Source organism: Solanum tuberosum, unplaced genomic scaffold, assembly GCF_000226075.1.
Source record: "Solanum tuberosum cultivar DM 1-3 516 R44 unplaced genomic scaffold, SolTub_3.0 scf00159, whole genome shotgun sequence".
In the NCBI taxonomy this organism is placed as follows: Eukaryota; Viridiplantae; Streptophyta; class Magnoliopsida; order Solanales; family Solanaceae; genus Solanum; species Solanum tuberosum.
Window position 1 is genome coordinate 662,087 of NW_006239089.1, and position 12,814 is coordinate 674,900.

Consider the following 12,814-nt stretch of genomic DNA (forward strand, 5'->3'; position numbering starts at 1 on the left):
GTTCGGTTGGGGTGTAAGGAGTACTTGTATTCTATCCCCTTAGCTCGTGTTTAGAGGTTTACTTGCTGAGTACCGTGTGGTTTGGTACTCACCCCTTGCTTCTACAAATTTTTGTAGGTTACGAGCTTGGATTTTTGTGGTACTTGTTATTCTCTTCTTTTTCGAGGCTTCTGGGAGATTTGTGAGGTAGTTGTTTGTCTTCTCAGCGATCCTTCTTACTCCTGTTTATGATCTTGTTCTACTCTAGAAACAATGTCATATGAGACTTGTATTTTTCTTTTGATTCTATTGTAATACTTTAGAGGCTTGTACACATGACAACTAGATTTTGGGGGTATATTTGAGTTTATTATAAAAATTTCCGCATTTTATTGTAATGGTTGAGTTTTAGGCTGACTTGTCTTGATGGGTTAAGACGAGTGCCATCACGTCCATTTTTGGGTCGTGACACTTTGTTCCTATCTTCCCGATACTGCAACAAAAACAAAAAAGATAAAAGATGAATGTTGGTTAGAAATTTAAAAATGGAGTCTCCTTATATATACATTATATTATGACACACAATTTTAACTTAGTATTCAAGTAGAGAAAGATATCTCTTATTTTAAATAAGTGAAATAATAATTAAATTTATATATACAGTACTCAATGCTTTAACAGTTTAATCTTTTAAAAGATCAGACGGTCATGCATATAGTTTAACAAACCTGTTGTCTGATCTGAGAATGTTGAAGGGTAACTCAAGGACACCTTGAGCTACCCTTCTAAGGTCGAGCCTCGGAATACTCAGCCACCCCGGCTCGACACCACAAAGTACCTGTTGTCTGATATGAGAATGTTGCCGTCAGTGTCACGCACCACCTTCAAGACTTGATTAGGAGTTGTTGTAGCCGTACATGAAGAGGAAAATGCAACAAGAAGTGAAATAAGCAAAACAACGCTCTTCATTTTCTTTTATTCTACTAGTTTGATGCAGGAACTCTCAATTTATAGACAAGAATTTGTGTATATTTTAACGGAATTAGGAAGTAATTTAGAATTCTTTCATTTGGATTTGTTGATTAAAGAGACAAGTACTGAAAACACCACTAACTTCGGCATAAATTATTATACTGAACTATTGATCGACAGTCTTAAAACACCCTTTACCTGGCAAACTGAACTTAAATACACCCCCAATCATACTAATGAGTGAAATGCACCCCTAAATACTCGTCAAGTTTGGTGGACTATTTACAACATTTTTTATTCATTTTTATTAAGATCTCATGTTCGTACAAGAGTTTGAGAACACTTGCTATGTCATGTAGCAGATCAAGGGTGTATCAAAGTTTAATTAGTCAAGTAGAGTGGTATTTTTAAGGTAGTTGATAGTTCAGGGGTGAAATTAATAATTTACGCTAAGTTTAGGGGTGTTTTCAATACTTCTCTCTTGATTAAAAGTAGTTGATAAACATTATTGAATCGTTTGGTTGGTGAGATGAGACAGACAAAGATCATATTTCATGAAATTAGCTATCGTGTATTTTATATGAATAGTTAATCTTGCCAATTTAGTACAAATGTGGAATTTTGAGACTAATATTCATAATCAAACACATAATAAAATAATGAGAAACTTATAGAAATCTCACTAGTTTAGGAACTAATTATTTGATATATTATAGTTTGTAATATTACGGATCTTACTAAATTTTGATACAACTAGCTACATGTATCTCAGCTACATATATCTCGAAATACATGAGATCAAAATTAAGTATAATTATTTTAAATATACTATATCCAAGTGAATTCACATGTATCGGAAATACATAAACAAATTTCCTTCTTCTCAAACTCCCTCTCATATAATAAGAGAATGAAAATAAATTTTATTTAAAAAAAGAAAAGAAAACCCACATTTTACTTAGGGTTAGCCCATCATTTGACCGGTTTACCCTTCTCCTTCAACTTCCTCTATTTACCTTTAGTATTTTATTCTTATTTTTCTTTTTATATGTTATGCATTTGCAAAAATAATACTAAAACTCAATTTAAAATATTAAAAATTTGGTTAGCTTTCAAAATTTCACTCGTACTGCATAATTGGAACTGAGAGAGTAACATATATGGTATACATTTTAATTTTTTTAGGTATTCAATATGGTATTTGGTATTTCAATAGAACATACCGAAATACCGAATATCATACCGAAGTATATATAGAGTTACATAAATAACTAGCACCCACATACATGCGCACAAACGCACGCACACACATACGCATAAACACACACACGCACACCCACACATGCATGCACACACGTACACACGAACACACACACGCACACGCGCACACACACGTACGCACACGCGCACACACACGTACGCACACACTCTAAAATACTAATAAAAAATAAATATGCGCCTTCCTTTGCTAGAGCGTCTGCCACTTGGTTTGTTTCTCTAAAGGTGTGGTGTATTAGGGGGTTCCCCAGGCGGTGAAGTAGATCCCTGCAATCAGAAAGAATATTTTCATAAGTGGGGTGTTCTCCTTGAATGAGGGTTTTTAATTTCCTTGCAATCGACATTAACTTCCAATGGTACTAATCCTCTTTCTAGTGCTATTCGAAGTCCCTGCAGAAGTGCTATCAATTCAGCTTTCATGTTATTTGCCATATACAAGTTTCCCATATATCCCACAACCCAATCGCCCTTGCTATTCCTAATAACTCCTCCTGTTCCGCCTTGTCTTGTGCTTCCCATGAACGATCCATCGCTTTAGAGCATGTAGCCCTGACTGGGTGCTGTCCATTTAAGGTAGTTGATAATATTTTTTATCTTTCGTGTGTGTATTGTTTGTAAGAGCATAGTATTCAACAACATGATACAAAGCGTTCTTTGATGAAATATTTTTTTCTCATTATTATGGTAGTTTTTGTTTCTTGTTAACCAAATGTTCCATATATAGAAGGGAAAAACTTCCTTCCAAGTTGTATGACTTTTTATGTTAATGTTGAGGCTTTTTAGTAGTGTTAACCAGTCAGAACCTTTGTCAATTGTGAACTGATTTATGGTGTAAATTACCCCAGTTCCCTCCACAACTGCCTTACATTCGTGCATTCCACGAAAATATGTTTGATTGTTTCTGGTTTTTTGCATAGATTGCATAGGTCGCTGACATCAATCCCAATAGATTTGAGGTAGCTTTTAGTTGGTAATCTGTTATGGTGACAAAGCCAAAGAAAAAATTTAATCTTATTTGGACATTTGAGTGACCATATCCAACTAGGATTGCTAATGTTTTGTTGATCTTCCCGTTTATTTTCCTGTAAGAACCTATAGATTAACAAAAGAAGTTGTTTGTACTTTATTTTGCATATATATTTCTACTTGTGTAATGTGTTAGTATGATACAATTGAATCTTTTTTTAATTGTCAAAGTCATAATACTCTATTACATGGGTATATATTAGTCGAAATTGAACAAATTATGATTACCGATTTACTATACCGTAAAGTACTGAAACCGAACTTCAATATACCAAAATAAATTGATATGATAATGATATAATATTTTGAAAACTGAATATCAAAATTATGGTATCAAAAATTTCAAATACCATACCTTACCATACTATGCTCACCCCTAGGTACAACCAACAAAACTTGTTGGATCCATTAACTTTTAGACATGTAAATTGTGGGTCCCAAATTGTCCTTTAAAGCTGTAATTGAAACCAAAAGGAGACAGAGCTAAAGTTTAAGTGGAAATTAAAAGAAAATTGTACCACCGTCAATTTAAAGTTATACAAATAGATTTAAAATATCTTTAAATTATGTGAATTGATATAAAATTATCATCGAATTTGAAATGCCTCTAATGTCAATTTTTAGACCCTAGGCCTTATTTTAACAGCCTAAATATTATGTGTGTGTGGACGTCTTAACTTCGGTAGGTGGTGTGACCATTCTTGAAATTTGTTTGTCCACAAATTAGGTTAAATATTTATGTCATTAAATTATTTCATTAAAGATATTTGAGAAGTTTAAAGCTAAACAATAGTTAAATATAAAAGCACAGCTGCTATTTTTGGCTAGCAGTAGCAGCCAACAGGCGCATGCAACATATATTAGTGAATGAAAAGAAAAAAAGGGTGTGTTGGCTGCTACTGCTAGCCAAAATTATACTTAGATTTATTCTCATTTTTATCACCAACAAAAGTTAGTGCTTGTCAACGTATTTATTTCAACTCTTATGTTTAGTTAAATATTTTGATAACTTTTTTCTTATTTTATATCTCACTTGTATCGAAAAATCATTTAAGAAATATAATTGAATCGAAATTGCAAAAATCAAATTGAACCAAATTAATATGATTTGATATTTGGTGCACATTTTTTAAAAATTGAAAACCAAAGAATCAAATCAAATTTTAACACAACCGAACCGAATAAACAAATGTCCACCCCGTTTACAACACAAATGCATATATTATAGCTATTAGATTAACTTTTGACATATAATATTTAATCAAAAATCAGAAATTAGAGTCGGTTAAAATTGATTTCTTCTATTTGATATTTTTTACTTGTAAAAATAGAACATCTTTAATATTACTCTCTCTGTATCTATTTATATATCGTCCTTATTAAAAATAAATATTCTTTAACATTTGTCATTTCACCGAAACAACGTATACATGACATTATTCTTTCTATTTTACCCTTTAGAATTATTACCCTTGAAAATATATATTTGACCAATAATTAAAAACTAAGTAAATAATTCATGTCTATTGGTCAAATTAATTTAATCAAAATATATTAATTCATATTCATTGATTGAAAACTTGACTTTAAAAGAACACTAACAATGGTAAATTTATTTAATTCATTAAGAGAACGTAAAATCTAAAATGATGACATATAAATAAACATAAAAAAGAGTATTATTATATGTGTCTCTTAAACATTAGGACTTAAATAAATCTAAAATGGTAGGTAGGTAGCCATTTTTTTGTTTCTCAAAAATGCCCTTAGCAGCTACGTACACGTGCTTCTCTTTTCGTTGTATATTGAATAGATTAGCAAACAAAAAGGGATCCGGCTCCCCTCCATTATCCCTTCCCTTCATTTCGTCAAGCGCACGTCTAGATTAGAGATATGTGTCAGATTTAAAGTTTAAAGGTCAAGATTATATTATATTAACAAATATCATAACCATAGTTAAGTCAACTAATTTTAGAAAACTACTCTCCAAATTTGGTAAGGATTACAATATATTCTATACAAAATTTGATATTTATTAATACCATTAATTTTATATTATATTTAAATATTAAATTGTAAATTTTAGTTTTAAACCAATTTTTTTTTAAATGATAAAAGATTGCTATTGTGCGTTCTTTTGATTACTTCTTAATTACTTCTGATCAATTTCAATGTTCTCCTTTTTTTGGGATCATTTTTTAGCTTATTTAATTCTACTAAACAATTGCTAGAATGGAAAATGATTTTTTTTGTCTATTGCTACAGTACATTTTTCAAAAAAAGAAATATACTTAAATAATTGGAGTGGATTAGTAAGATAGATAAAATAGATATCTTCTTATTTATTATAAAAATAGTTTAAAATAAAATTAGATTTCAACAAAATTTAATAAACAAAATAAACATTTAAATTGATTGGGTGACTTTTTAAGTGAAATATCAATAGTTGGGTGACTTTCTAAGTAAAATATCAATAGTTGAGTGACTTTTGAGTTATAATCATTAATTTCATATTATATTTTTGTATTTAAATATTAAATTTTAAATTAAAAATATAAGATGAAATTAAAGATATGAAATAAATATCAAATTTTGTATGGAATATATTGTAATTCTTACCAAATTTGGAGAGTAGTTTTCTAAAATTAGTTGGCTTAACTATGGTTATGATTTTTATTCATATGATATAATCTTGACCTTTAAACTTTAAATATGACACATGTCTCTAATCTAGACGTGCACTTGACGAAATGGAGGGAATGGATAATGGAGGGGAGCTGGTTCCCTTGTCGTGCACTTGACGTAATTCCCTTGTCTCTAATTACTTGTTCAATTTTTTTTAGTTCTCCCTAATTACTTGTCCATTTTGGCAAATCAAAAAAGGATAATTTTTTTTAATTATTATACTCTCACTTAATTACTTTGAAAAAAGATAGAATTTTTTGAAAATCTTTAAGTTTTTAATTTATCAATTTCTTAATTAATAGGAGTAAAATGGTAAACTCGCTATGTCGATCATTGTTTTCTTAACATGCGTGGACAAGTAATTAGAAATAGAGGGAATACACGATCTTGCACGGTTACACACCCCCATTTTTCCTTTAATTCTAATCAAAAGTTTAATTTGTATGTGTATGTATGCGTGATCCATTTGTCAAATATAGGCAGGCTTAGTTCAATTTACTGGTATCAAATTATACTAACGTAATAAATCATGTGGATACAATTATATTCCTCCCATGATATTTCTCTCTGAATTTCTCTGTAATTCCATATTTCTCGAACTATAATAATGTAAACCTCCTCGTAATTGACGTATAATTTGATAGCTAGAAACCAGTATAAATGGATAGGTCAAAATATTACTTAGGCTGAGACGAACTGAGTTTTAAGATAGCTAAACAATGGATCATAAACTAACCCATCCAACTCTTACCAAAGTAAAACCAACAAAACTTTATTTATTTCTTTATTATTATTTTATTTTATTTTTAGTTTCTCCTCCTATATCTGGTATTTATATTGGACTTCGACTACTTAGTTTTGCATCGAAAAGTTCCACATTGAGGATAAAACGCTCCCTAACAAAGACGATTTTGTATTCAAAAGGAGACTCAAATCATAGAGAGTACTTATATATTATAACTATATATCACATGTAACTAGGGTATTGTTGCAATGTGGTGGTCTATAAATTGAAGATATACTAACAGCAAGCAAAATACACAAGTGTTTAACAATATGAAGTCCATCAATATTTTGAGCTTGCTCTTGCTTTCAACTACCCTTAGTTTCCTTTTGTCAATCATCAACCACTTTAACTTCCGACAATAATCCGATGATGATTATGAGTATGATGACGATGATGAAGATATTGCTCTTGTGCTAGATATTTTTTCCATGTTGAATTCTTAAGTAGAGTACTATTCAATCATGAAAATATGGGTAAACTAGTATTTTACTGAATCCATTTGTTACCCATGTCAAATATGGGCGGATTGAATTATTACCCATTTTATGTTGACCCATTTTCAACCCGCCCAAATTTGACCCAACCCGGCCATTTGCCACCACTAATTATGATGATGATGAAGATATATATCCCTCTTGTGCTAGACATGGACGGCAAACCACTCAAGATTGAGGAGGAGTACATAATTGTGAGTGTTCTCACAGGAGGCGGAAACGTATACTTAGCTGATGTTGGAAATACCAAATGCCCAAACGGCGTTGCTGCTTATAATTCTGGTAAATTTGGATCAAGCACCCCCGTGAAATTCGTTACTATCGAACATATATATTCTTTCCGGTGATAAAGTCGAAGAAAATGTAGACATTAATATATATATATATAATGTTCGGTGATTACCACCTAGGTTTGTTGTAACTGGTGGTAACTTAAGATTTCCAGGACCTGAAACCATAAAGAATTGGTTTAAGATTGAGAAATATGTGACCTAATGCTTACAAGTTAAGGTAAATTAACGTGTCTAGAATGTGACGACTTTGATTGTGAATATATCGGATTGACTGTACGTTGATAGTGGAATCAGCCGTCTAGCTCTCAATAACAAGCCTTATCCATTGGCTTTCAAAAAAATTAACATGCATAGTTAATTATCTATGCTAATTATAACCTAGCTAGCTCACTTTCTAACTAATGTGGATCCTCGTTCTATCGATCCTCTTGTATTCCACGTAATATTAATGTTTATGTATAAAAAAGCTAGGTTTTTTTAACTGAAGGGGACACCAAAGGCCTCTATTTTTTTTTTTTTATATTTATCTCGAGTATCTATCTACCAAAATAATAAGTGGTAGCAATTGATGTGCTTGCATGACAACAAATTTGTGATGGTACTTAATTGGCATATTTTACTCGTGGGATCCCGGGACATTACTATACATTTCTAGTAATTATTAGTGGTCCAATTTAGGATGTAAATATTTAAATTGGGTAATTCACGTGCATATATTGGAATGTCTTTCTACAATATAACTCTACCAACCAAAATTAAATAGATAATCTTAGTAAATGATATAGCTGGCTCCTTCTAATTCCAGTATATTATTGAGTTCGTCTTCAAAATGGATATTTTGATACTTTACCAATCAAAAGAGATCCTCTCTAAAAGCACAGATTAAAATGGACACTTCACTCATTTATAGATGAACTGTGACTAACAAAGTTAACTTTGTCAGTTACCCCAAAATAAAAAAAAATTATTATAGCATCCGTCTATCAAAATTAAATTTTTTAGTCACAATTCACTCATAAATGAGCGAAGTATCTGTTTTGATTTGATTTGTAGAATTCAAAAAGTGTGTTTTAGAGCCGGACTCAATTTCCTGCCTCCCCATTAGTTGACAAGAACATTAATGGGATATCACGTCCTTGGAAATCTTCCACCTTCCACACATTGTTCTTACCAATAGTTGGATTGTCAAGAATCAAGATAGAACTCATTTTAATCGATGGACTTTTTTTTTCTTTTTTTTTTTAAATCAAAAGCCATCACCAATAGGTTGTGAGCCTGCGAGTGTGGAGGGTTTGACTAGACCCCTACCATGTAAAATATAAATAGAAATACTTACAAAAGATTAGAGGGGGACATGGACCTTGCCTCTAACGAGCAAAAGAGATTGATCAAACAATCTAAAGGAGAGGAAGTATATAGCCTATACAATTTCCTTTCCGGGAGTACAACAAATAATTAGCTAACATAAAAATTACATTTCTCAAATCTTCTTCTAATCGATGGACTTTATAATGAACTCAAATTTAATAACGACACAAACCAATTTCTCAACTATATCAGTAAGGCTAAATCTCAATTATAATTTGAGAAATTAAATGCAACAACTCAAAAGGCAAAAGCCCAAATAGAAATACAGAAAAATTGAAAGTAAAAACTACCTAGGATCAACTAAAGAAGGAGGCGAGGAACTAGACCTAGAGAAAGCAGAATGAGTGATACATACTTTGCCTAAGCATGGTTATAATAAGCATTAACTATTCTTTCTAAATGTGTGACCTTTTAAACCAATTGTTAATTGGACCTATTTCTCAAATCAACCTTTATGAAGGTCTTCTGATTCTATTTTTCCGCCCAGTAGTTGGTTGTCTGATATCCCTAAGTATATCGACATTGGTCTTGGACTGATTCATAACAGACTCCCTCTGATGTCTCTCAATTTAATCAATTGCATATTAATTTTTATTAGTCATGCCCAGTAGACATAATTAAGTTGAAGAGGAAAGATCTAAAAAAGTTCAAGAAATACTATTGTAATGAGGAGTCATGAATTTTATTGTATATTGAATTGAAGTAGAAGTCTCCTTGTTTATTGTTGTTGTAGAAATTTTTTTGTATAACAATTTTCCAATTTAGGATGCGAATAAACGGATTGGATCGGTACAATTCACACCGTTATCTACATCTCAAGTAGATTTTGTTCGTTTTAAATATTTGTAGTAAAATTTTATCGTATTATTTTAACACATTTTTATAATTAGCAAAAACATTAAGAACAGTTTAATACATTCACTAATGATGTGACAAACACATAAGTAAATGATTATATGTGACATTTAATTATGTAAAAAAAAATTATTTTAAAGTTTCATTCCCACTTTCAATATGTTTTTTTTTTTTTCAAATTTGTTCTTCTTTTTTCCCGTTTCAGATCTGTTTCTTTCTTCTTTTCTTTTTTAAATTGTTTTAGTGTTTATTGTTGTTTTGGGGGAAGAAGACAGGGGGAGCTAGGACGAAGAGAGAGATGAAGTATAAAATGAGTATGAAGGACAATATTTTCATTATTTTTTGTTGAATTTTTTTTCTTGAAAATCAGAGGTCTTGAATCAAGGTCAAGAAGTCAAAATTTGGGTTTTGGATCAAGGTCACAGTTTGGGTCAGAAGTTGGATTCCGAACTCATTTCAGGTGATGGAGTTTAAGGAAAGTTTTGAAAAATATTTTTCTGTAGGAATCGAGCCTAACCCCCTTCAATGACTCACAACCAATTGGGGATGGTTTTTTGAAAAAAAGAAAAAGTGTATTTATAGAGGTTGCTACACCCTTACATATATTAAAGAGAGTACAATTACATGATATTTCCCTATTAAAGAGAGTGCAATTACATGTATAAGCTTCTGCTCTATCAAGTATGTCCACTAATCAATCTACAAACCCACAAACGGTGGTTAAAAGGGGGCAAGTTTATTAGCTTACTGCCAGCTCTGTCATTGCAGATTGCTGCTAGTTATCTTTCTTTGGATCCACTCTCACTTCGGCTATGAAAGATCAAGATGAAAATAAAGACAAGTTTAAGAGATCTGTCAATCCAATGAGCACGATATAATTAAGTAAACAAGTGTTGGGTTTTTTAATTGGGTTGATCCATAGAATTGTGAATCAATTTGGATCTAATTGCAGGTAAGACAATAAAAATAATATCATATATTTAATTAATGATAAATTTAGTTGAATAATTTTATTGATACAAACATCTAAGTTGAGTGATTTTATTGATACAAAATAAAGTTTAATAATTTTACTAGATAAATTCTCAAAGTTGAGTGACCTTTTGTGATATTATCTCATTTTAAAATGTATTAATCGAACGGATACCCACCCATTTTGCACCCCTACTCTCCAACATAAAGTCCATTTTACCACTTTCTGTCTGTTTCCTTTTCATCAACTACTTTAACCCACTGTCCTCCCAACTACTACTCATATCTTCCTACTGCCTCAAGTGCTAGACTTAGGACGGCCAACCGCTCAAGTACATTTTTTTTATGTATTATTTTGAGTCGAGAAGGAAAAAAAACAAACTCAAGGATACATTAAGGTAGCAATACTTTTACAACGATAGAGGCTACACATCACACATGCGTAGCTTTATTTAGAGAATACAAGTAGGTAGGTACGTACGTACAAACATGATGAAAATAATACAGTGAAAAGGATCGATACATATTATTTGGTCGAAATTAACCAAATTATACAATCGATTTAATTCCAATGTTAGTATCCTTAATGAAGACAAGATTGAAGGTATTGCCTGTTCCTATGGCCAATCGCCTTCCGGCAGTATAGTCGATGCCAATGTCAGTGCAGATGGGCTCTCCATAAGGACAAAACATCAACTTATACATGTAACTTCCAGTTTTCTTAATTTGAAACCATGAGGCCACATTCTTAACATGTCCAGCCTCCCCATTGGTGTCCAAGTACATTGGCATAGCATGTCCTGGGAAACCTTCTACTTGCCACACTGTGTTGTTACAAAACCCACTTGGATTGTCAATATAGAACTCAATGTTAACATCGCTCGATTCAGTTATTTCTACTTGTTTCGCTGCCTTTGGTTTGAAAATCACTGGCCAACCTCTGTCCAAATCTCGCCCAGACTGCAACACCTGTAACCAAAAAAAAAAAAAAGAAGATAAAAATCGACTTGTTGAAATATAATATAATCAACTATATATATATATATGGTATTTGATTGAATATACAACATTACCAATGTGATATCATGCAAGACTGGAGTTTTGGGAGAATGGATGCATTAGATTTCACATTAAATGGAAAATTTAATATAATTTAGAAAATAATCTCTTTTATGGTCTTGAGAATTTCTAATTATGAGTTAACTTTTTTGGTTGAATTATGACTAAACTATAAGTTCTTATCATGATATTACAACTTATGTTTGTTTCAATTTCTTGGTTTATTGGATGTAGAACCAGTACTATTATACCGTTGATGCTCTAGATGTCCAGTCCTTGGGGTCTCCTTATATGTCTTGGGATACCATGGATCATCTCATCGCTTATGGAGTTGAGTTAGGTTCAGAACATGTTTTTTAATCAAGAGTATCCACACAAATTAGAGATAAATAATTATTAAAAATATACTCGATGATTAATTTTTTAATAGAGATGATCGATTATATAGTTTAACAAACCTGAAAGGGACAGACGAAGTTAGCGTCATGACCAGCTCCAATGCCACGGAATACTCCGCCACCTCCGGCTCCGTTTATTGCTGACACGACAAAGTACCTGGAGTCTGGTGTGAGAATATCGCCATGAATGTCACGCACCACCTGCAACACTGGATTAGGAGTTGTTGTAGCACTAGTGCATGAACACCAAAATGCAAGGAGAAATGAAATTAGCAAAACAACGCTCTTCATTTTCTTTTAGTCTAATGTGCATGCTTCATACAGGACCTCTCAATTTATAGACAAGAATTTCATAATTAATTTTAACGGGTCGGGTCGGAAGCAATGGGTTAGGGTTTGAGTTAAAATTGATGATCCATAATTTAGTGAAAATCTAGTTGGCAACGCTGAGGTGAAGGAATTAGTTCCACGTGGCTTGCCACATCATTAAAATTTTGGATGGTTAAGTCTTGAGGACATTTATGGACTCTTGGTATAACGGTGGAGGCATTTTTATCCCAAAATGTAACGAAAGGTAGATCTATTTTCATATAGTTCAGGAGCAATTTTGACATTTTTCTGTTTTCATTATATAGCTACAGGATGGAT

At 31.8% G+C, this 12,814-nt stretch overlaps 1 protein-coding gene and 1 pseudogene across 1 annotated transcript; both read right to left on the reverse strand.

Moving 5' to 3' along the window:
- Nucleotides 1–948, reverse strand: part of LOC102605320 (uncharacterized) — a 3,459-nt pseudogene extending 2,511 nt beyond the window's left edge.
- Nucleotides 949–11,077: 10,129 nt separating this feature from the next.
- Nucleotides 11,078–12,509, reverse strand: LOC102593157 (kunitz-type serine protease inhibitor DrTI-like). Its single transcript, XM_006353858.2, has 2 exons — nucleotides 12,227–12,509; nucleotides 11,078–11,678 (listed from the first exon to the last, which is right to left on the reverse strand). The coding sequence occupies exons 1-2, from the start codon at nucleotides 12,455–12,457 to the stop codon at nucleotides 11,259–11,261; spliced, it is 651 nt and encodes a 216-aa protein (XP_006353920.1). The 5' UTR covers nucleotides 12,458–12,509; the 3' UTR covers nucleotides 11,078–11,258.
- Between the last annotated feature and the right edge of the window lie 305 nt (nucleotides 12,510–12,814).